At 54.6% G+C, this 23,581-nt stretch overlaps 7 protein-coding genes across 7 annotated transcripts; 5 read left to right on the forward strand and 2 right to left on the reverse strand.

Moving 5' to 3' along the window:
* Window positions 1-490: 490 nt before the first annotated feature.
* Window positions 491-5,953, forward strand: BGZ61DRAFT_493547 (oligomeric complex COG6-domain-containing protein; the record flags this gene model as incomplete). The annotated part of the gene is made up of 7 exons (XM_046250663.1): window positions 491-802; window positions 851-2,567; window positions 3,414-3,505; window positions 3,581-3,661; window positions 3,692-3,795; window positions 3,826-5,672; window positions 5,733-5,953. 7 exons carry the CDS (start codon window positions 491-493, stop codon window positions 5,951-5,953), a joined length of 4,374 nt encoding a protein of 1,457 aa, XP_046105746.1.
* A 417-nt stretch (window positions 5,954-6,370) lies between these two features.
* On the reverse strand, window positions 6,371-6,907 carry BGZ61DRAFT_531971 (uncharacterized protein; the record flags this gene model as incomplete). The annotated part of the gene is made up of 2 exons (XM_046253801.1): window positions 6,371-6,715; window positions 6,773-6,907. 2 exons carry the CDS (start codon window positions 6,905-6,907, stop codon window positions 6,371-6,373), a joined length of 480 nt encoding a protein of 159 aa, XP_046105747.1.
* Window positions 6,908-7,825: 918 nt separating this feature from the next.
* Window positions 7,826-8,731, forward strand: BGZ61DRAFT_350754 (nucleolar essential protein 1; the record flags this gene model as incomplete). Its single annotated transcript, XM_046240266.1, has 3 exons — window positions 7,826-7,865; window positions 7,934-8,202; window positions 8,255-8,731. The coding sequence occupies 3 exons, from the start codon at window positions 7,826-7,828 to the stop codon at window positions 8,729-8,731; spliced, it is 786 nt and encodes a 261-aa protein (XP_046105748.1).
* A 3,664-nt stretch (window positions 8,732-12,395) lies between these two features.
* On the forward strand, window positions 12,396-14,657 carry BGZ61DRAFT_531973 (uncharacterized protein; the record flags this gene model as incomplete). The annotated part of the gene is made up of 1 exon (XM_046253802.1): window positions 12,396-14,657. The coding sequence occupies one exon, from the start codon at window positions 12,396-12,398 to the stop codon at window positions 14,655-14,657; it is 2,262 nt and encodes a 753-aa protein (XP_046105749.1).
* Window positions 14,658-15,671: 1,014 nt separating this feature from the next.
* Window positions 15,672-17,610, forward strand: BGZ61DRAFT_477454 (pyridoxal phosphate-dependent transferase; the record flags this gene model as incomplete). Its single annotated transcript, XM_046248897.1, has 3 exons — window positions 15,672-15,719; window positions 15,789-15,883; window positions 15,948-17,610. 3 exons carry the CDS (start codon window positions 15,672-15,674, stop codon window positions 17,608-17,610), a joined length of 1,806 nt encoding a protein of 601 aa, XP_046105750.1.
* A 313-nt stretch (window positions 17,611-17,923) lies between these two features.
* On the reverse strand, window positions 17,924-19,618 carry BGZ61DRAFT_350399 (RING-14 protein; the record flags this gene model as incomplete). Its single annotated transcript, XM_046240226.1, has 5 exons — window positions 17,924-18,066; window positions 18,128-18,427; window positions 18,496-19,269; window positions 19,354-19,521; window positions 19,576-19,618. The coding sequence occupies 5 exons, from the start codon at window positions 19,616-19,618 to the stop codon at window positions 17,924-17,926; spliced, it is 1,428 nt and encodes a 475-aa protein (XP_046105751.1).
* A 2,123-nt stretch (window positions 19,619-21,741) lies between these two features.
* BGZ61DRAFT_350733 (uncharacterized protein) lies at window positions 21,742-23,455 on the forward strand (the record flags this gene model as incomplete). The annotated part of the gene is made up of 3 exons (XM_046240263.1): window positions 21,742-21,857; window positions 21,911-23,270; window positions 23,330-23,455. The coding sequence occupies 3 exons, from the start codon at window positions 21,742-21,744 to the stop codon at window positions 23,453-23,455; spliced, it is 1,602 nt and encodes a 533-aa protein (XP_046105752.1).
* Between the last annotated feature and the right edge of the window lie 126 nt (window positions 23,456-23,581).

Below are 23,581 nucleotides of genomic sequence, written 5' to 3' on the forward strand. Positions count from 1 at the left end.
CCCCAGAAGCCGTGTAGTGGGATTTCAGTATGGATGACAGCAAGCAACTGACCTTCGTATTTGGCTTATGCTCTTGTAACAGTCGATGATGATATGCACCAACAAGAGTTCCGAAGTACGGCGTGCATGTTCCAGGCATCACAGTCGCGGGTATGACGCCCTAAAGCGGTGTGTCGTTTTTGCCGGACTTATTGGCCGATAAGCCCCCGCCCACCCTGCGCCACACACCGCCTTCCCTTTCAAGTCCTCCCTCTCGACACCGTTGCAATACTACTGATGTCCACTGTAGGTGTGATGAGTTGAGCTGTATCGCTGGGAATCCGTTCAACTCAGAAGGAATACCCTAGTCTTTAGACCTAGGACCACGGCTGTCTCATCTTCTTCACTCTTCTTCGCTCTCCAACCCCTCAAAGTTACCGAAATGAATTAGCATTCCCGGGGACTCATCGATGTTTGTTCCCACATCTGGGCTGGATTAACATCAAGCACAATGTCGTCGGATCACTCTTGGTCCGTGAAGAGCTTGCCCTCGAGGGGCGCGAGCGGTCCTGTACCCCATTCTACAGAGAGCTTTTCAGCACCACACACAGCTCTGAAAGGCCTGAATCCCCTCACCTCAAAGGTCACCAGCGTCCTCTCAACGACGCACTCAGATACCGAATTCAGAGACGCGCTCTTACTTCTCGATCAAAGAGGGATTCAAAATGATGCCGAGACCCGCCGTCGGCTTCGCCTAGATCTACAGAAGGAAGTAATTGACAGCAATGCTGAGGTTATCACAGAATTCGGCCGTGTTGCAGAGGTGGGTTTGTTCCTTTCCTACCAAGATGTATGCCAACACAATGTTTAGCAACTGCGACGAATCAAGACCACTCTCGACAAGCTCAATACTGGATACGAAGATATGAAGGGCCAGGTCGTTGCGGCCCATACCCAAACCTCTTCGGCATTATCTGAAGCGTCGTCCCTTTTAGAACAACGGAAACAAGTCGAAGTCAAACAAGAACTCCTTGGCGCCTTCAAGAAACATTTCATCATGTCAGAAAATGAAGTCGCTGCGCTAACAATGACGGCTGAGCCGGTGGATGACCGATTTTTTGAGTCTCTAAGCAAAGCAAAAAAGATTAGCAGAGACTGCGAGATCTTGCTCGGCTTCGAAAAGCAGACACTGGGCTTGGAGCTGATGGAACAGACGTCGAAAAACATCAACCTCGGCTTCCAAAAGCTCTATAAGTGGATACAAAGAGAGTTTAAAACTTTGAACCTTGAGAATCCGCAAATGAACGCGTCCATTCGACGCGCTCTCCGAGTCCTAGCTGAGAGGCCGTCTCTCTTCCAGAATTGCCTCGACTTCTTTGCCGAGGCCCGAGAGAGAATTCTTTCAGACTCTTTTTACGTTGCCCTTACTGGAGCATCTCCGTCTGGCGTCGAAGATCAGTCAGTCAAGCCCATCGACATGACAGCCCATGACCCTTTGCGATATGTCGGAGATATACTAGCATGGATCCACTCAGCCACTGTCAGTGAACGCGAGGCGTTGGAGATCTTATTTGTTGCCGAAGGCGAGGAACTCGCCAAGGGACTAAAGTCGGGACGAGATGCAGAGATCTGGCGGTTAGTGGCCGATGACGACGACGAGGCTGAAGCAGAAGACTTCAATGCCTTGAAGGCCCTACACGACTTGGTTGACCGGGATATTTCAGGCGCCGCTCGGGTACTGCGCCAAAGGGTTGAGCAGGTCATCCAAGCCAACGAGGACATTATTCCAGCATACAAGCTGGCCAATCTCATCAATTTTTACCGCATCACATTCCAAAAGACGCTCGGTCCAGGTTCCAACCTCGTAGAGCTAATTGGAAGTCTAGAAACGGAGGCTCTTCGCCAGTTCCGTGCATTGGTTCGGGATCACATTGCGGCCATCCAAGGCGAATTCCAGCATGCTCCATCCGACCTAGGCCCACCGCTCTTCTTACAGGATTCACTCAAGCAGTTGAATTCCATCAGCAAAACGTACGACTCGTCCCTATCTGCCTCGGAGGATCGCGAGGCTGAGTTTGAAAATGTCCTGGCGGAAGCATTCGAACCTTTCCTGGCTGGCTGTGAGAATATGGCCAAGACCATGGAAAAGCGAAACGGGACAATATTTCTCATCAACTGCATGCTCTCTGCAGCTGCGGCACTCGAAGTGTTTGATTTCACTCAGACTAGAAGCAGGCGGCTCCGAGAGAAGACGTCTGAGGAATCCAAGAAGCTCGTCGGGAGCCAATACGCTTTCTTCCGCAAGGGTTCGGGGTTGGAGCCCATTCTCAACACGTTGCATGCAGATGGGACAAACGGGGCTGCCTCATTGGATAGAGATGTGTTGAGCCAGGCAAGCCAGGTCTTGGACGATTTCCTGCCCTCGGCGCTGATGGATGCCATGGAGAATCTGAAGCATCTCCAGGACTCCAAACTCGCCCGGCAGATCACGGAGGAGGCGGCGGAGAAGTTTTGCGATGACTTTGAGCAGCTCGAGGAAGAAATAGCGGACGGCGAGGAGGACTCTGTCGACTCAGATGACGATGACGGTCTCCGATCAGTGTTCCCCAGGACGACGGCAGAGATTCGCGTGCTGCTCTCGTAGAAAACCAGGGCGGAGGCAAATCCCGGATAGCCTCGATAGATTCCATTAGTTATCAAAGCCGTCAGACATCCATCAGCTGCCAGGTTCCCTGTGTTTAACAGGTGCATGCAGGTGATTTTACATGGGTGACAGGTGAATCAATGCGTCCTATCTTGTTAGTGATGTTCAGTGTGCGTACGCCCACATTGAGTCCGAGCAGCAACAACGATTGGAGCAAGAGAGTCAGACGAAGCGCATCTGTCACCAAATCGAATCGCCCATATCGACCGTAGCATATCACAAACACAAATGTATAGAGGTCTCGCTCAAAGGGAGCGCAATCACTCCCGTCCCTTGGATCCCCACCCAACCCAAAGTCGTACTAATTAGGCAATTCCCTGCCCGTGCGGCGAATGTGCGTACCCCGCTAATTAACCACCTAACACACTGAAGCAGGCAGTGAGCAGCGACCAACGGGCAGTGCCAGACGACTACGTCACCGCCCGCACCCAGCCCACTGTGCCTTTGGTGCGTTCTTCGCCATGTGCTGCGACACTCCATCCTGCTTCAACTACCAACGAGACCGCAAGGTCCCTCGAGCGCCCGCTGCCACGACGTATACCCCCCGACCGCACATAGGCCATATTCGATCCGACCCCCTATTGCCCCTTCGACATTGGCTCCCACGCCTAGGCAGTTACGCATCGGGAGTGTGGTCGCCCTTGACAGCCAGAGGGTGGAAAGCCGTTGTTGGTCAGGCCCCAGACCGATCAAGGCGAGGCTGAGGGCTACTATGTTCCTGCTGCCGAAGCAATGTTGCGCAACAAAGGCCTGGCTGTCCTGCAAAAGACATACGATGAGAGCTATCTGAGCTGCTCAACCGCCGTTTACTACGAAGGCCAGGTACGTCGCGTTTTTACCCACCCCCAAGACGGACCATACTCAAAGTTCCCTTGCTCACAACGACATCACGTGTAGGGAAATGAAATCGAGGCGATGCGCCACTGGAGAAGCGCACTCGACCAGATTTACGACTATCAGGCGAACCGGGCGGTCCCAGTACACCTCCCACTAACAACCACCGAGAAGGCGTTGCAAGATGCCCTTAAAGAGCTCGAGTTGCAGTGCAAGGAGCGGATCGACCTCCTTGAGGCGCTGCGGATCTCACGAAATGACGACGTTAACTCATCATTGTCACCGAGAAAATTATCAAAGCGACCTAGTTTAGCGGAGACTGACAGTCAGGCCAAGGGAGGCATAGGTCAAGGGACGATTCCCGCCGTGACATACTCGGAACTATCACGCCCAGCACTGCCACAACGACCCTCTCTTTCCATGCGTCGATCTTCCGAAAATGCTCTCGTCAACGGTAGTAGTTCATACCTCGAACCGGTGCCATCGACAAGCTCGGTGTCGAGAACAGTATCCCCCAAATTGCCTCCGAGGCCAGGCAAGACTTTGCGATCTCCCAGTCCCGAAAAACACACCATGAGAACTACTCTGCGATCAGGAAAGGTGGGTGAAAGACCTGCCAAGATGACTCGCAAGTCATCCAAACCTGCTGGTGAAGGGCCTAGCAAGGCTGCCACCCTCGCGTGGAGTGCACTAGGTTCCAAGGACAAGCTCCCAAGAAATGCCCCCTCTGATGCTGGGCCAACCCCGTCAAACGCAAGCCCGCGAGCCTCCCTTGACCAGGGCCGCAAGCCACCGTCTGCACCTTTACAATGGGACAGTCACTCGAGGAGACTTGTAGTGCCTCGAGAAGGCGAGTCAAGCGGAGATGCCCGCCATTCTGACGAATATTTCTATGCGAGGCCATCCCTTCTCTCTGTAAGCGCCGCCTCCAGTGCCCTCGGGGCGTTATCACTCCAGGATCCCCCATCAACAGAGCCAGGGCCTAGCCGCTCGGAGCGGCTCGCCAGTGGTCGAGTTGGTTCTTCCGCAATTTCCCCCCGCAAATCCTCGAGGCAACATGAACCTGCCAAGGACCCTGGGGCCGCGGATGATTCTGGGGAGGTTTCGGAGAGGAGGACGGTGTCAGATTCTCCTGCAGGGAAAACCCCAGCAGTGAAGCGGTTCGGCGGGCCATCCAAACAACCAAAGCCTGACTCGGAAAAGGCAAATCGCTCTCGTCGGCGTGAACAGAAGCCACGCCCTGTTTCCATTTCGAGCGGATCTGGAGAGGACTCCGGCCAACCTCCAGCCAGAGGTCGTCGATTAAAGCCAAAGGAAGCCGCCATCCAAGCTGACTCGGAAGCTCAAACTTCGGACGAGTCCCCAGCAGAAGAGAGCCCGTGCGAGATGACTACGTGGAAGAAGAAGAAGGCCACAATTATGAAGAGTTTGCCCCCAGGTATTGATGAAACGGCTGCGAAGCAGATTCTCAACGATATTGTCGTTCAGGGAGATGAGGTTCACTGGGGTGATGTTGCAGGCTTGGAAATTGCCAAGAATGCCCTTCGGGAGACCGTGGTGTATCCATTCCTCCGCCCAGACCTATTCATGGGATTACGGGAGCCAGCCAGGGGCATGTTGCTTTTTGGCCCGCCTGGCACGGGAAAGACCATGTTGGCGAGAGCTGTTGCAACAGAGTCACAATCCACTTTTTTCTCTATCTCAGCGAGCAGCTTGACAAGCAAGTACCTGGGCGAGTCCGAGAAGCTGGTGAGGGCCCTCTTTGGGCTCGCTCGGACGCTCGCTCCGAGCATTATATTTGTCGACGAAATCGATTCCCTACTATCACAGCGATCAGGCTCGGGAGAACATGAGGCTACTAGGAGGATCAAGACCGAGTTTCTCATCCAATGGAGTGACCTTCAACGAGCAGCTGCAGGAAAGGAGGTCAGTGATAAGGACAAGGAACGGGGTGATGCGAACCGGGTGTTGGTGCTGGCTGCAACAAATCTGCCCTGGGCAATCGATGAGGCTGCCAGACGACGTTTTGTAAGACGGCAATACATACCACTCCCAGAGCCAACCACCCGAGAGACGCAGCTGCGGACGCTCCTAGGACAGCAAAAGCACGACCTATCAGACGATGACATTCACAGGCTGGTAGAGCTAACAGATGGTAAGTAATGATAAGGAAGAGTTGGCAGTGGAATTGGTGCTAACTTGGGTTACTCGACAGGATTTTCTGGTTCGGACATCACAGCCCTGGCCAAGGATGCGGCCATGGGACCTCTACGATCATTGGGTGAAGCATTGCTACACATGACAATGGATCAGATCCGGTCGATCGGGCTTCCCGACTTTGAAGCAAGTCTAAATACGATCCGACCCAGCGTAAGCAAGTCGGGGTTAAAGGAGTACGAGGATTGGGCAAAGGAGTTTGGAGAACGGGGCGGCTAGATGACTGGGTTTTATGCAAAACTACCATGTAAACCAAATGTATCTTAGCATGATGGATAGAGGAACTGCAAGACTATTTCTATTGCGGGAACTCGAAGACCACGAGTCGCACCTCTCAATCAACGTGCACGTTTGTGGTTCATCAGGCTTCGTTCAAGCTTAATAATGTCTGGCACGTCATTTAATATATGGTACAATAGATTTAGCCACAGTTTTTGGTACATGACGTCTCTGCACGTCAATGGCTCACGATATCGTACAGGGCAGTGAGTCGAGCCCTTCACTCCGATTTCCACATCTGATCCACAAAGAACCAAGTCTTGAGGTTCCGAGAGTTTTTCCAGCTGATGCTTCCGCCACGGTGGCGGTGTGCGACGATAGATGTTGGGTCCCTTAATCAAGGTCGCTCGCTAGAGTCTAGGCCTTGCGCTCCCGTGCCTCCTCCCAGGCCTTGCGCTTAGCCTCCTTCTTCTCAAGCTCCAGCTTCTTTTCCTCTTGAGTCCTCTCCACCTCGGCCTGCCTCCGGGCGGCCTTCCGCTCGTCCTTGGTAGCTTTCTTGGCCTCTCGCTCCGCTATCCTCTCCTCCAGGGTCGGCACAGGTGGACGCTCCTCAATTGGCACGCCGAACGGCGCAATTATGTGCTTGACGACGTGACGCTTGTGTTGGGAGGTCGGCCATCCGGGAACGATGGAGATGACGTCGCCGGTTCGGAGGGAAGAGTTGGGGTCGTGAACGAGGTAGTGCTTGGGGTCAGCATACCACTAAGTGCAACATTAGCAAACCAATCCTCAATAGTCTTCGGAAGGGGACCCGCTCACCTTGTTGACGATCTTGTTCCATTTCTGACCGCCGACTCGGACCTTTACAGTCTTTTGCATGAGGCCAGCTGAGACGACGACGCCATGCAGCTCGTGGGTGACACGGCGCGCGGCCTTGGCGACTTGTGAGGACATTATGATGTATCGTTACGGCGTCAGAGCAACCAGTTGCAGGGCCAGAGAGGCGGCCGGTTCATCAATTGCTAGTCGGAGGGAGAGTATGTATCGTTTGATCGCGAACAAGCTGTGATGCATCAAAGGCTGCTCTCCCAAATTTTGACAGCCAATAGGCGTTGAGAAGGAATAGGCGCTTGTGCTTAGGTAAAGGGAGACATCAAGCCACGGACACCAGCCACGACGGGATCAGACCCGCTAAGATAATTAAGCACACACGTGCATGCGGAAGCATGGTTTTCACACCCTCAAATGAGCCCGTTCATGAGAACCAATATATTGCAAATGCTGTAGAATATCATCCCCGTCTAAAGTATTAATTCTAACCCTGGCACACCTCGAGAGGGGGGAAAGCGGTTGAGGGTCTCCTGAGGTTCAGAGACAATACGTACCGCAGGCACGTGCCCGAGACTCTGCCAAACCACCCGTCGGCAGCCGAAACCCTGAATCTCGGTGTGGTGAACCGTTGTCCGGACCCAGTATTCGGGCTTACACCGCCCGAGTTCGGCATAGCGGGACAGGACTCCGTCCTATTAGTGGGACTCCAGGGTCAAACCGCCTAACCAGCCTTCGCTCGATGGTTGGCTCTCCAGCGTTTGGTTCAACCAGAAGTCACTTGCCCATCCTCCCGCTCCGTCTGGTTTTTTCTTTCTTCTCCCCCCCCCTCCACTCGACCACTTCTTTTCTTTACCAATATCATCACTCAACTGAGCACCCTCCCGATCGACGCCTTCCATCCTCGCTGCGCCAATTGTCGCCGAGCCACTCCCCCGGAATCTTAAACTCCTCCGACTCACCTGTGCATCGTCTGCCTGTTCGTTGGCATTACGCCGCCGACGCCCACATTCAACCTCCCCCACACTTCACCAACCTCTCACCATGTCTTCCCCCGAGCGCCGTGCTGGAGTCAAGCGGCCTAGTATGAATCCCCCAGAATTCTATGTGTCGCAGGAGGCCTAGTCACTAACGTCGACGGTACTATTCTAGGGACGCAATCGCTTCCCCCTCCCGCGCTGCCGCAGTTGGTTGCGGAGCAAAACACGCCCATCCCCCCCACCGACAAAGACTCTCAACGACTAATCGTAGTCCTGTCCAATGCCAGTCTCGAGACGTACAAGGCCTCCCACGGCGGTACCAGCCGCACCGGGATGCACCGGGAGGACAAGTACTCGTTGCTCAACAGCGACGAGCACATTGGTGTCATGCGAAAGATGAACCGGGACATTAGTGATGCCCGCCCCGACATCACCCACCAGGTTTCAACTCTGGCTGCTTGAGTTAGCATTCAACATGCTGACATTTTCTTAGTGTCTACTGACCCTGCTGGACTCCCCCATCAACAAGGCTGGCAAGCTCCAGATCTATATCCATACTGCCAAGGGTGTCCTCATCGAGGTTTCACCCTCGGTCCGTATCCCTCGAACCTTCAAGCGCTTTGCTGGTTTGATGGTCCAGCTGTTGCACCGCTTGTCCATCCGCTCGACCAACTCCAACGAGAAGCTCCTGCGTGTCATCCAGAACCCCATCACTGATCACCTCCCCCCCAACTGCCGCAAGGTGACACTGAGCTTCGACGCTCCTCTGGTCCGCGTTCGCGAGTGGGTCGAGACTGTTGAGTCTAAGGAGAGCATCTGCGTCTTCGTCGGTGCCATGGCCAAGGGCGAGGATAACTTTGCCGACTCGCTCGTGGATGAGAAAATCTCCATCAGCAACTACTCACTGTCTGCAAGTGTGGCCTGCAGCAAGTTCTGTCACGCCGCTGAGGATGTCTGGGACATCATGTAATTCCATCACAGGTCCGTTGGTTGGGAACAAGAATAGAGACAGAAGCCAAAGGCCGGGTCGCCTGGCGGCCATACAACATTGTCGCGAGGCAGATCGGTTAGGTGAAGACTTGGAATGCCTGGTTTACGCTGTCGCTTGTTTTTACAACCAAAACATGGGGCGTTCAACAACGGGTCCAAGACGTTATTCATTGTCGTCTTGATGGGCCATTTCAACCTGGTCCAGATTTTTTTTCCATGTTTGCTCTTTTCTTTGCGGCTGCGCCTCTATTCGTTTTTTTTGTTTCTTGTTCTGTTTTGGTTCGATTCCCAAGCAAACGCTGGGTCCAAAGACAATTAACATGCAAGTCAGTCATCACGACAAAGCAAGGCAAGACTAGACGGGGGCGGAGCGAGGCAAGGCGGGGTGAACTGTGAAGAGAGAAGCACTTCCGAGTGCTCTCCAGTGCGCGAGCAAGCAACTCTCATCATTGGGCATCAAGCAGAGTCGCATGAGGCTAGTTGAAACCAAATGGAAGAGAGAGGCCAAAGAAGTGCTAGACAATGTGAGAGCGAGGTTGAGGAGGAAATCGATGTACGGCAGCAGTCGGCATAGTCAAAGACTCAAAATGCATATCGCGCATAAAGACAATTGCAATTCTCGACAATGAGCGACTTGTAATTCCTGTCCAAAACAGCCCAAGGCGAGTTTCAATGCCCATGTTGTAACCAATCCGCTCGACGACTGCGGGCCTACACAGGAATCGAATGGTTAGTGGCCGCCCCGCCTCGGGTCGCGTGGTCAATTGGTTTCGCGCCATGGATCGTTGGTTGAGTGGACGACAGATGAGTGACCCGATGACGGCAAATGCTCGCGGCCTCCGCCTCACTTGGGCAAGTGGTTCCGTTGGTAACAATCAGAGGATCACGGCAGACGCGGCAGAGTCAAAGCAAGGCCGTTTGTCAACACGAGATATGGGCTGGGCATCCCAGGTTGCGTTGGCTTTCAAGAGGGTCAAATCGCCGGTCCCCACGTGCGTATTGAGGATAAATGGAGAGAGGCCCGCCACAAAAACAGACAATATGGATGTCGGTTGAAGGTGAGGATGCGGATGAAAGAGGAGCGACTGGGTGCAGGTAACTTAGTCAGCCTAAGACACCAACCTATCCGCGTGGGCACGTACAGCATCTGCCTCGCCACAGTAGAGTGCCTCTCTAGCCTTGTTCCTTTGCCCAAATACGGTCAGATGCAGGCATGGAGCAGTGGTTGATTCATACACGCAACAGGTGCTACTCCGTAATAGAGTGCTGGACATTCGACACTCCAGGAGCGATGGACAGTGGTTGACGGGAGCTACGTAGCCGAGAGCCCGGGGGGGGCCGGGGGTGGGCCGGGGGTAGAGGTCGGTGGAGGAGCCGGTGGAACGAGCCGGGGAGCTCTGGGCCAGCCGTCAGACTTGACGTGGCACCGACCAGCACATTTAACGTATGCAGTGAAGTGTTCAGTAAATGCTAGGCGGTGGAGGGCAGGTGTGATCATTGGGCGAGGTTCAGGTTCGGGTTGAGGTTCGTGTTGGAGCTCCAAGGTTGGAGACGGTGTTGGGACCATCAGGTGAAAGTGAGCCTGTGAGGTGCAGAGGGGTTCCGGTAGTGCTCGGTATAGTGTGAGGGAATTCCAGCAGGCGGCGGGAGAGTTTGGGGGACAAGTGGTACTCTGTTTGGCCTCCATCCACCACCCGACATCGATCCAATGCCGGTTGTCGCTTTGCCCCCTGCCGCTGCAGGTACCAAATAGACACGATCACAGCACCATGGACGGGACATACATCATGTGGTACCACGGAGGTACCCCCCTTAGCCCGCATTAAGTGAGATGCCCTCTTTGGAGATGCTGTCGGCCAACTCAGGTCGATCTGCCCGGTATGTTGGCACGATATGGCGGTTAACACGAACGGTGGAGGTCTTCAGGCGTGGTCAAGGAGCCTAATACCTAACTGGACGTGTCGGCCTCGGGACGGGACGTGTAGGGACGTGCACTGGAGTCCTGGGTTGTTTGTACCCGACGCCCAGGGTCAGTGATTGGCACCAGTGATTAGCACTATCGATTGGGGATCAGGTTTGGCCTGGCGGTCAGCGGGACCAAGCCGCGGGCAGTTTTCCCGCCCACGCAGCCAGCATTGGATAGAATTGGGGGTTTGGCACAAACACACAAGGGGATGCGTGCACAATTCCTTACGCTGCACCGAACTGCACTTGCACAAGTCCCCCTCCCCGCGTCCATTCGGCCACCCTACCTACCATCTTGCCATCCTGTCATGTGCTGCTTTCCGCGATAGTCTCCTCGTTGTGATTCGATGTGACTGGTCGTAGGAGATGCGATGCAGGGTTCCAGGCCAAGGCGCGCACTCTCCAGGGGCCGGTATCATGCACGAACGGAGCAGGAGAAGCAGTCCCTACGGCGCTGTACATGGTACTGTACTTGGGATCCAGATGGGCTAACATGGAGGGGCAGCTGACGGGCGCCGGGGATACATAAGACAGGATGCAGAGGGGCCGCGCCAGACGAGAACAGACTGATGAGACACGGGGGGCTGGCCGATGAGACGAGGACCCGTAGAGTCAAGGTCATAAGTCATAACATCGTTCTGCTCTCCTCTCTCTGCATGGCATTCTCTCCTTCTCTGTCAGTCACGCTCTCCTCAGCACGCTCGCACTAATAACTGACTCACCAGTCGATACAACCAAGCAACAACCACAGACACACAGACACCCACGCATATCCCCACATATACTGGGCAAACCCATTGCATGCGCTCACCGCACGAATCACTTGATTATTATACACACCTACACGCACATACCAGCACACACGCACTGTACCGCATAGGTTTTCCGGTACCGAACTGTATCGTGCTGTACCGAACTGTGCTTCCCGCGTCTCTCTGCATTGAGGGAAGAGAGAAAGAAGGGCCAGAGAACCAGAGAAGAGCAAGGTGTCTCGGCTTCACCCCGCACACTCCACCATTTTGACCGACTATCCACTTACCAACGGCCACCAAAACACAACACGCCAGCGGGCACACGTCCAATCCCCAGCTCAGCCCGACTTGGCGGCCCAGATCGTGGAAAGGCGTCGAGTCAGGGGGCAACGAAAAGGAAAAACGACGGCTGGCTCCATAAGACAAGGTGCACAGCACGTATCTTGCATCTCCCATCGCTCCCATCGCTCCCATCGCCCTCATCCATCACCAATCTTCAACCCCACCACGACCTCTCTCCCCTCTCTCTCCTTTCCTTCTTCTCCTCTTCTTCTTCTTCCTCCTCTTCTTCTCCTCTTCTTCTCCTCAACCGTCTCACTCACTCACCTATTCCATCTGTCGTCTCCCCTCCCTCTCCGAATCTCTTCCCCTCCTCCTACTCCTCCTCTCGTCGCCGCTCCTTTCTTCGCTCACCGTCTTCTTGTCCTCTCTCCTTTGCACGTTGCCTTGGCCATCGATCCGCCTTCACCCCTCCCTGGACCCCCCGGTCAGTCAGCCAGCAGGCCAGCAGCACGCCCGCCTCTTCCACTGCCTTTGCTTCGAGGCTTCCCAAGGGCCTATCCCGCAAGCCAAAGCATTCGAGTGGGGCGTCCCAGCGGGCAGCCGTGTTGGCAGCTCCACGGACGCGTACGAATATAACAAGTCAAGATGACGTTGCCTTACGTTGAGGTGTCGCACCTGGCGTCCTCGTCCTCATTTTACGCCAGCGTCCTTCAGCCCCTTGGTCTTCGGTACCTCGCCACCGATCGCGAGCAGACGTCGTCAGTGGGGACCGTCACCTACGGAATCCCAGCCAGCCCCCAACGCCCGGGACAGGGCCCTGGCAATCCTGTACCGGTCTTGCAGATCCGCGAGGCGACACATCCCTTTGAGCCGCTCAGGTTCTCTTTCCTCCTCCTCGCCGCTCCGTCCTCAGCTGCTGTCGCCGAATTCCACGACAGTGCCCTCGAAGCGAATCCGTGGCTGCAACTGCAGGCCGAAGGTGAGGAATTCCCAGGCCATCCCAGTGGACCTGGCCCAAGGCATCGCTTAGGCATCGAGGGCGGTGTATCCCCAGGCCGAGCCACGATCCGAGATCTCGACGGCAACACTATACAAGTTATATGCTCCCCCCCTTCATCTCGACAAGACATAGGACGCGTTCTCGACTGGAAGTTTGACACCGCATCGCGCTCGAAGCATTCCCGCAACCGCTCTCAGTCTCACCCTCTTCCCTCCTCCGCTTCTTCATCAGCCTCCTCCCACGCCAACAAGTCTCAGGCTCACTATCCGCCTCAGTCCCGCATGCAACCCTCGCCTCGCTCTAATCATCCCGGTTACGGGTCCGTTATTCCCGCTGCCATGTCTCAACGCGCCTCAAGCCAAGCTCCCGACGACGAGAATCCGTTCGCGGAGTCGTCCGCCTCTCCTCGTCAAAGCCCCAACAACAACGGCTTGAGTACTACTTCGGTTGTCGGTGCCCTGCTTGGTGTTGCGACTGTTGCCGCTGCTGGAGCAGCTCTGACCTACAACATGGTTACTAAGGATAGGGAACGCAAGCCCCGCCATGACACGGAGCCTCCCAATCTGTCGCGCCGCTCAACCTACCCCGAGAAGGCAGCTTCCAGCCACCACAAGTCTCGGCACGATGATCGTGGTCCGGGATACCCCGAATATCCTATGAAGGCACTGCCGTATAGGTCCTCTGGTTCCTACGAACCGAAAGCTCTTCCTGCACCTTACACGGAGGAGATTCCCTGGAGGCAGCCCGCCTTCAACGAAAATTACGCACCCCGGAGGCAGACATACCCGGACGAGTATCCCCCGAGGAATCTATCCTATCCACATGACTACACACCGAGGAAGATGCCCTACGATGACGTCGATGACGACGATGACAGCGACGAGCCTCCACCTCGCGAGCCTTCTCGCCGTCCTGTGCAGTACTTGACAGAGGAGCCCCATCACAGCAGCTCCAGAAGCTCGGCCGCTCGAAGCACTGCTGCCAGGAGTAGTGCCGCCAGAAGCACTGCCAAGAGCACCGCCAAGAGCACCGCCAGGAGCGTTGCAAAGAGCAGGGCCATGAGCCGTGTCCCTGATGAAATTGAGGAACCACGAAGTAGTCAATCTTCCAGACATAGCAGTCGTGCCCCAACTGTACGAAGTCGCAGTGAAGCGCCAGTCCCTCGATCCTCCGTAATGGTGCCCGATGCAGACCATCGCAGTCATGCCGGGTCTCGTCACACTGTTGCGCCACCAAAGTCAACACATTCCCGTGCTCGATCTCAACGACCTCAGCACGATCCCGATCGAGACTCGTACTTTTCTGCGCGATCACGTCGATCGTCTGCGACGGTTCGCCGTCCGCCTCCCCCTGCGGTCGAGACCGAACTAATGGAGGCGCCCGAAGTGCCAGAAGCACCAGAGGTGCCAGATGGGCCAAGCTTCCAGGAGTTTCGAGAGTTCCAGGAATTTCAGGACGCCCAGCATATTCACCATGGTCAACATGGTCGACATCCTCGACATCCTCGACATCCTGAGGAATTTCACAACTTCCAGGGATTCCAGGACGCTCCACGCGTTCAAGACTTTCAACAGGACTTTCAACAGGACTTTCAGCAGGACTTTCAGCAGGACTTTCCGCAGGGCTATCAAGGGGACTTTCCACGGGGTCCTGAGCTCGTGATCAGGGGTCGGGACGGCAGCAGATTCAGCGTGACCAGGTTATCGAATGGGGGCGAGCCCCCAATCATCATGGGTCACGGCAGCAGGGCTCCTAGCCATATTTCAGCGAGGAACATAGGCTTGCCCGTGAGTGGTATAGGCAGCAGTCATGCCGACTGGGACGATGACGACGCGAGCGTTGCCCCCAGTGACAGCATTAGCTGCGTGGGAAGCAGGACTAGCAGGCGAAGCCGCAGAGTTCGATAGATGAAGGCACAGATAAAGGGAGATGTGGTTTGATGGGTAGGCAAGAGCTATAACCGTCGCTTTATCTCAGTGATGTGCGCAACGGTGGGCCCCAATCACTCGCATGTCTGTGGAAGCAGCAGTATTTTTATGACATCCAGTTTCAAGTTGGATTGCATCTCGGAACAGAATGGGTCTCAGATTACTACAGAACTCTCTTGGAGGTTTGAAGTGTGCTTATTTCAAGGCGTACTGGCTTGGATTTGGATCAAGAAGATGATGCGCGACGTCACATTTACGGTTTCTTGTCTCTCTCGTCTTTGGTTGCATGAAACGGCATCGGGAACTGGACTCATTCATACATCCATACATATACATATACATGTATGGCAAATACAGAAACATAGAGATTAGGACAACTACTGTCGCTCACCAATTGCAGCCATTCCCTGTCATAAAGAATCCCACGCCCAAATGCCGAGCGTGTGTGTTGTGTTGTCAATGGGAGCGTGCCCCACGTTGCGTGTGGCTGTTTGGTGGGGGTCACGGTTGCAACGCTACATGCAATGGCCGACCTCACTCCGCTAGTCATGACACCAAGACCGAGATTTCCCCTCCCTCCCTCCCCAATTTAGCAATTTAGCAGCGCAGGCACTGGACACCGGACGGGTTTGAAGGGGTTTGGAGGGGTCAAGGAGCTCCGAAAAGAGGGATTAAATTAACGACCCAGTGACGAAGCAGGCAATTACTCAAGGCCTGGGCAGCTCCTCCCCCTTTCGTCAAGGCCCGGCACTACACTCACACTCCGATTCTCGGCGCCGACTCCTTGACTCTTGCTCTCCTTCTCCGTCGCTTCAGAATTAATTTGTGCACCTAACCACGAGCACCTCAAGTATCAACTCGGAGCAAAAAAGAGCTCCGCGATACATCCCATCGTTTCAAATCCTCCCGTCTTTCTCCCGTTCTTTCACTACTTGCACAAACGTTCCACCAGACGAAGAGGACCGCCGGCTTCATCGCCAATTCTCCAACACCATGCCCGGCTTTGAACTTGGCGAGTCCATCCCTCCCGACACAGCACATGTGAGTCACCCCGACGTCTTTCAGGACACTTTCGAGACGCGTTTGTTGAACTAAATATCGCCGCAACAGGCTGTGAGCGTGTCCCTACCAACGTGGAAGTCCAATGTCGCCTACGAGGAGGGAGAGGAATGGGTTGTTGGTCGCATGACCACTGGTTACCCCAGGTGCGTGTGTCCAGCCATTTCCGCTTCTTCTCGACTATGGACTGGCCGGCTGACTCAATTCCAGATTCTTTGTGCACAAGAGCATCGGTGCCTTTGCAAAGGACATTATTTCTCGTCATGGGCGTTCAGGCCAGCAGGCCATGCTCTTTCCCACTCCCAAGGTGGCCAGGAGATGTCTCGACTTCATCCGCCAACGAGTCTCGCCAGAGCTCTCGGGCCAGCTCGGCGTCATCGACCTCGCTCTCGACACCTCGAAAGACCTGTCGGCCCTCTTGAAGAAATTATCACCCACCATGTCAGCCGTCGTCTTCCCCGAAGAAGTATTCTCCATCGCCAAGCAGTACTGGCAGCACACAGGCGACGGTACCTCGAGTCGCCGTGCCGAGTTCTGCCATACTCTGTTCATGGATCATCTGCTAGTCGCAACCACCGGAACGCAGACTACCCATGAGACCTCAGCTAGGCCTTTCCGAGGCCCCAAGCGATACCAGCGTCCAGGTTCCATCGACGGCGCCCCTCCCGCAAACCTCCGCACTTCCTCCCCCAAAGAACCCGAAGAGTCGCTAGAGAGTTCTCAATTCCTAGAAGAGCGTTTTGGCAGAAACCTCAATCTCTCCTTGGTCGAGCGTGCCAAGTCAGCTATTCGGAGACGCATCGCCGGCGCCCTCGCCCACGAAGTTGACCTAAACAATGGCCCCTTGCCTTCAATGACAACCAATACCCGAGGTATCCAAAGTCTAGAAGAGGGCGACGTCTATCTTTACCCCTGCGGCATGAACGCCATCTTTAATGCCCATAGAGCCCTCCTGAAGGCGCGGGAACCGCGGAAAAGCATCAACTTTGGTTTCCCTTACGTCGATACGCTTAAGATACTACAAAAGTTTGGTCCTGGCTGCCTTTTCTATGGACACGCATCAGCTGAAGACTCAGATGAACTCGAGGCCAGGCTCAAAAATGGCGAACGCTTCCTCGCCCTCTTCTGCGAGTTCCCTGGGAACCCCCTCCTAACTTGTCCAGATCTCGTTCGTCTCCGAAAACTTGCCGACGAATTCGACTTCGCCATTGTAGTCGACGAGACGATAGGCACTTTTGCGAACATCAATGTACTGCAGTTCGCCGACATCGTCGTAAGCAGTCTCACCAAGATCTTCTCGGGCGACTCCAACGTCATGGGAGGTAGCCTTATCCTCAACCCGGAGAGCAGGTATTTCAAGGCCCTGAAAGCAGTCATGGAGGAGGATTACGAGGACACGTACTGGCCCGAGGACGTCATATTCATGGAAAGGAACAGTCGTGACTTTGATTCTCGCGTGGAGCGTATCAACGCGAATTCGGAGGCTATCTGCGACGTGTTGCGTGCGCACCCACTCGTGCAGCGCGTCTACTACCCCAAGTACAACCCATCCAAGCCTCATTACGACGCCTGCCGCCTACCTAATGGAGGATACGGTGGGCTGTTGTCCGTTGTGTTTGGTCGCAAGGAGCTCGCCCAAGCATTCTACGACGCCATGGACATCGCCAAGGGGCCAAGCCTGGGCACCAACTTCACACTGTGCTCGCCATACGTCGTCCTGGCCCACTACCTAGAATTACCATGGGCCGCGCAGTTTGGTGTGGACCCAGACCTTGTCCGTATCAGTGTCGGCCTCGAGGAGACAACCGCATTACAGGACACATTCCGAAAGGCGCTCAAGGCTGCTGAGGAAGTTTTGAGTTCTCAGGGATAACGTAGCAGAGGATAACGCCTAGCACGCTGAGAAGCCCCGGTTGGATTGCTCGTCTCAAACCGAATTTGGTCCCATTTTTCACCACCAATTATCCTGGACCCGAATCGCTGTATATGTACAAGTCTATCATAGGGGTATATTGTGCATTCTGTGGTCCATGTCAGATAAAGTAATCAATATAACTTAACACAATTAGCAACCCACATAATAATTATGTTGCTCCTTTTGAGTCAATTTCCTTGGTCGTCTTCCGAAGTGAGTGGGAGAACGTGCCCTTATCATTTCGCCATAGTAGCTTCGACAAACCCATGGCTCACATGATGGCACACTCCCTGTGAACATATTGGGGCCCGAAATCCTCAATGCCACGTTCGATGTCGTTGGCGCGCTGTTTCTCTTTGGCATCCTTGGGGAAGTACTTTCTCATATACTTGGACAACTCAAAGTCGAGGTTTTCTACGAGGAATAAGTCAATACGGCGAGACGTTTTATGGTCGAAAATAGTAATGCAACGTACCTGTAGAGGCCTTCATGACCACATCAGCCCGACAAAGGGGACAATGTTTCTCTCGACGGCGCTGTATCTTGACTACGCAGCGGATGCAGAAGACGTGCTGGCAATCCAGGCGGATGGGCAGATATGCCAAGGAAAAACAGACAGGACAGAGGTAGTCGTTGAGCTGGGGCACCACTGACACCAACTCCTGTGACATCTGGGCACAGACATCCCTCGCAACGTTTCCAGCCAGAAGTTTATTTGAGTGAACTGCAGTGGGAAAGGCCTTTGAAATGCCCAAGGATGTCCGCTTGTCGAACTCTGAAGATACTACGTCAGCGACTGCGGAGAGACATGAAATCACGACAGGGGGTACTGTAAGGACTAACTCTTGAGAATCTTGGAGATGGCGAGCTTGTTGAGTTCCTGGAATTGCAGGTTCTTGAGCAAGGAGGCGTTCAAGCGCAGGAACCGAGTGAACGCGGCCCGGCTCTCTGGTAGTTTGAATTGGTTGACCAAGCCCTGCGTCTCAACTTCGCTCTGGAACCATTGGAGCTGCTTCAAGGCCACCTGACTTGATCTCGCGCCATGGTCCAATTCGTGGGTAGCGAAGAAGACTTCAGCGTCAAGGTACAGCTCAAAAATGTTGCGCCACCGGGCCAGGTCATTTTTGGAGAACCGGGAGGGCTTTGCAACCTGGGCAACTTCCTTACCGAGGTCTACAATCTCGGCATTCATCCTCTCCTCCTCTTGAGCCTGCAACGTGTCAAGGCTGTTGACATCACTCTGTAGAATATCAAAGAATTCGCCATCAAACACGAGGGGAACCTCGATGGTTTCGTAGGTGCCATCGTCTGGCGCGGCTGGGTTCGTGGCGTCGAGGTCTGATGGCGCTGGAGGATGTTGCGCTTCGTCTGGTGACTGAGGAGTTGGCTCGGTGGGTGAGCTGACGGCCCGAGGAGTGGAGTCGCAGTCGAGGATGCCAGTCTTGAGTTCGGTGGCAGATCCAGAGGCGTGTTTCCACTGGTCCTGGGAGATGGAGGCAGCGATCTTGTTGAGGAACTCCTTGGAGGCTGAAGACAGTGAAGCGTCAATGGGGACGCCGTTTCGCATGTGAACGTTGACAGTGAGCTTGGGGCGCAGGAGGTTCGAATCGGTGGCAGCTAATGGTAGAGAGTAACGGTAAGCACAGGTCGCAAATCGCAAACCGCAAATCAAGCGGCAAGGTCCGGGGCGCAAGTATGTACCGTTAAGCTTATACTGCAAGGCGACCGCAGAAGTGTTGTTAGGGTCCAACAACGAGCGAAGCGTGTCTGGGTCGAGGCCGAGCGCGTGCAACTCGCGCTGAACTTTCTTGAGACATTTCTTCAGCTGGCTGTAGGGAATGGCATGGTCAACCCAGTGAGGAGGGAAGTCTGCGCCGGGGAATGTTAGTCTTGAGGAATAGAGGCAATGGGGGTGGAACTAACCCTGTGTAGCCAGAGATTGTTTGAAATCGTGAGCAAACTTCATGGCGACAACTCAAAACCCCAAATTCAACGAGTTGATGGCATGGCACGCGAGCAATGGCCGAAGATGGAACAGAGTGCGACAAAGTGGGGTTAAAGAGACAGTTCGCGCAGGTGGTCGGAGTAGTGTAGTCGCCGCCTTCGGGGGGTGGCGTGCGTTGGTGAGCACTGAGCAGCGTACGTAGTAGCGGCGAAGAGAAGAGAGACGAGGCTCGGAAACAACAAATTCGTAGTGCGAATATGACAAGTTACCAGGCGAGCGAGGCGGGGCGATACAAGGCGATGCAAAGGGGGGGAGACGGGGAATATTAAATAAAGAGGAAAGAGAAGGAGAGAAGGCGCGAAGATGAATCAAATCTTGCGAATAATTTGTGGGCGTCTTGTCGCGAGTCTGTGTGTCTGTGTGTCTGGGGTGTCTGGTGGTCTCTCTCCATCGGTCGTCCCGTGGTGTACTGCGTACTGCGTACTGTGTGGAAGATGGTGGTCGCCTACCCTTGGCTGGTCGTTGGGTACGTCCTGCCGTTTATTTACTCATCTCTAGTCTATTCTTGGCCTGGCAGGCAAAAGTAGGCAAGGCAAGCACTGGCAGCACTGGCGGCGTTGATGGATCATGATCGCTCAAAGGTCTGGAGCCACAAGTTCGGCAATCTCGTGCCGGGTGCGGACAGCGGAGAAGAGCGGACGTCTGGAGGCCAAGCCAGGCCATGCTAGGCCTTGTCAGGTCGGCCATCGGATGGTTCGAGGCGCCTGACCTGTTTGATGACCGAACTTGGACACTCGCAGACACAGGCGACGGACCATCTCGGCTGGCGCATCCAAGTTCGAGAGATCGCTTTCCCTCGAGAAGACGACGAATTCGGGCTGGAAAGGAGTCGGTGATTGGCTAGCTCCTTCGCACCATTCCACGAGGTCACCCGTCCTTGTCCAAGCTTCCAAGATCTCCACGTCCCGGCGGCAACGCCCGTGAAGATGCCCGAGCGAAGCTTCTACGGTCGAGGGGTCTTGCAGCAAAGTCGTTCGCAGTATCCACATTGACATATCACATGGTTCTGGAAACAAACAGAGCAAGAGAGACGCATGTAACCAAGAGGAGCCTTGCATTTGGTGTGGTCATGTGGTGGGAGAAGGACCCGGCCTAGTGATGCCAAGGATTATTGTGTGCAGGCTGCAGGCAGAGGTGAAATAATCAGTGCACGACACCAACGTGAACCGCCAGTCTACTCATCTAACCTAAAGCAAGGCCCATTGAAGGGAATCGAAAAACGACTGCAGGGATAACAACTTGGTCCCAGGCTTGGCTCCCAATCACCCAACGTCCATGACACACGCGGCCCTGAATCTTGGCTCAAGACAAACATGCCTAAAAGAGCCGTTGCCCAAGTCGTTCACCGAGACCTGACCTAACGCCGGCGACGAAATGACCCATGCCATAGGACCCATCTACTTCTAGAATCCGGACCCTGCATTCGAAATGAACGATTGAGTCAGAGGCCTACTGAAAAAGGGGAACAAGATAAATCGACAGGGGAGATGCGTCATACTCTGACTCTAAAAATGATGCATTATTCCCTCCCCCCACGGTGTGAGTAATACCGTACGTACGACGTACATCGTAGAACTGCGTCCCCACGGATATGTGGGAGTAGGTCGGCTTGCAAAACATGCGTAAATCAGCGCGCTACGTCACTTTAGCTTATGATTGGACGAAATTCCATCAGAAGCTCAAGAAGGGAACCCTGAAAAGAGGCCCAAGGCGGGAAAATGGGTCCAAGCAGGCGGGGAGGAAACCACCACAATTTTTTTGGCCCCGCGCCTTTTGCCCCTCCTGCCCACTTCAAGTTAAATCTCAGGTAAGAGACGGAAGCACACTGACTGGCATCTCCGTGAGAGTCATCGCACACTCCCAAGACTCCAAGGGCTCGAGGCAAATGCACGCACAGCTATTTTTCCTGGCTTACCCACTCACTGTACTTCGCTCGGTACTTATACACAACACCAGTATAGAACGAATACGTTTACTTGTCTCTCAATCTTGCATCGTATTCTACCTCCCGCCTCTCTAGCCAGGGAAAAAGAACGCTCTGGAGGAAAACCTATCCTTTTATAAGACTGCTCGCCTAGGTGACCATGGGTGCCCAACAATCCTCGGAGCAGAGTGACGCTCCGGGCACTTCCAACGCCACTGTCGCCAAGACCTGCTACTACGATCTCCTGGGTATCGACCGTCAAGCAACTGATGATGAGTACGCCTCCCGCCTTCCCGAGAGCCATTCCTCCGGCTATTAACACAGCTCAGGATCAAGAAGGCATACCGACGCAAAGCCCTCGAGCTACACCCCGACCGCAACATCAACAACGTCGAGACCGCAACCCGCCGCTTCGCCGAGGTCCAATCCGCCTACGAGGTTCTCTCCGATCCTCAAGAGAGAGCCTGGTATGACTCGCACCGCGATGCCATCCTCAGTGGCCAGGACGGCAACGACCCTGATGCCCAGCCCACCACCTTCCGCAATGTCCGCTTGACCTCGGCCGAGGAGATCATGAGCTTGATGCGCAGGTTCAATTCCACCGTTCCCTTCGATGATGAGCCCACTGGCTTCTTCGGTATCGCCAGAGAAACATTTGAGCATCTGGCCCTCGAAGAGGAGGCTGCAGCCGAGCACGACAACGTCGACATCCCAGAATACCCCTCCTTCGGTTCCTCGGACGATGATTATGAATTGCTCGTCAAGCCATTCTACGCTACCTGGGCCGGCTTCTCCACCGCCAAGTCCTTCTCCTGGAAGGACAAGTACCGCCTCTCCGATGCCCCAGACCGCCGCGTCCGCCGTTTAATGGAGAAGGAGAACAAGAAGATCCGCGACGATGCTATCCGCGAGTTCAACGATGCTGTAAACTTTCTCGTGGGCTTTGTACGGAAGCGCGATCCTCGATATCTACCCAACTCCCAATCTGATGCCGAGCGCCAGGCATCTATGCGAAATGCTGCTGCTGCGCAGGCCGCCAGGTCCCGGGCCGCCAATCAGGAGCGGATGGCCTCATACGAAGTTCCCGAGTGGGCGCAGTCCAAATCCGACGGCAGTCTTGGAGACGAGCACTTTTCCCAGTCAGAGGAAGAATCAGAGGTGGAAATCCTCGAGTGTGTGGTCTGCAACAAATCGTTCAAAAGTGAGAAGCAGCTTGAGGCCCATCTTAGGAGCAAGAAGCATATTAAGGCGGTGCAGCAGTTACGCCGCCAAATGAAACGAGAAGGTGCCGACCTGCAGCTTGATGAGGTCGAGCCCAAACCCTCCGCAGCTGCCACCCCTAGTCCGTTGTCTAATAATGAGAGGATCGATGAAGAGGAAGTCTCCGTCAACCCAGAGAGCTCTATCCCAACGAATACCACCTCAGACGAGCCGAGCTCAGCTGAGTCGGCCGAGGTCTCTGACGGTGACGATTACGCACCGAGGATCGTTGTTGAGGAGAGGCTTGCCTCTGGTATATCCAAGCCAGACAATGGTGACACGGCTAGCAACCTTGATACCGAGCTCTCTGCTGCGACACAAAACATGGTGGTTGATGAACCAGTGCAAGTGAAGAAGGTTGGAAAAGCCAAAGCTAAGAGAGAGAAGAAAGCTGCCGCTGCCGCTGCCCAGTCTGAGCAGGATGAGATCGTGAGTACCAACCGCGCAGCTTCAATCCCTCTTGCCATAACCTAACTATCGGGATACAGCATCGATGCTCCGTTTGCGGAGAGACGTTCACCTCCAAGACCAAGCTGTTCAATCACATCCGTGAAAATGGCCATGCGGCACCTGTCGCAAGACCAGGTGCTGGAGGCAAGAAGAAGAAGCGGTGAATATTATGATTGTCAAAGCATTCTCCGTCTTTCGGAATTCAGTGACAAGGCCTCGCGTTGTCTTGGCTTCCCTTGTCCATTGCCATGTCGATGTTGGGGCATGGGCATCCGGAACCGATGCCATCC

Source organism: Ilyonectria robusta, assembly GCF_021365365.1.
Source record: "Ilyonectria robusta strain PMI_751 chromosome Unknown BGZ61scaffold_8, whole genome shotgun sequence".
Taxonomy (NCBI): domain Eukaryota; kingdom Fungi; phylum Ascomycota; class Sordariomycetes; order Hypocreales; family Nectriaceae; genus Ilyonectria; species Ilyonectria robusta.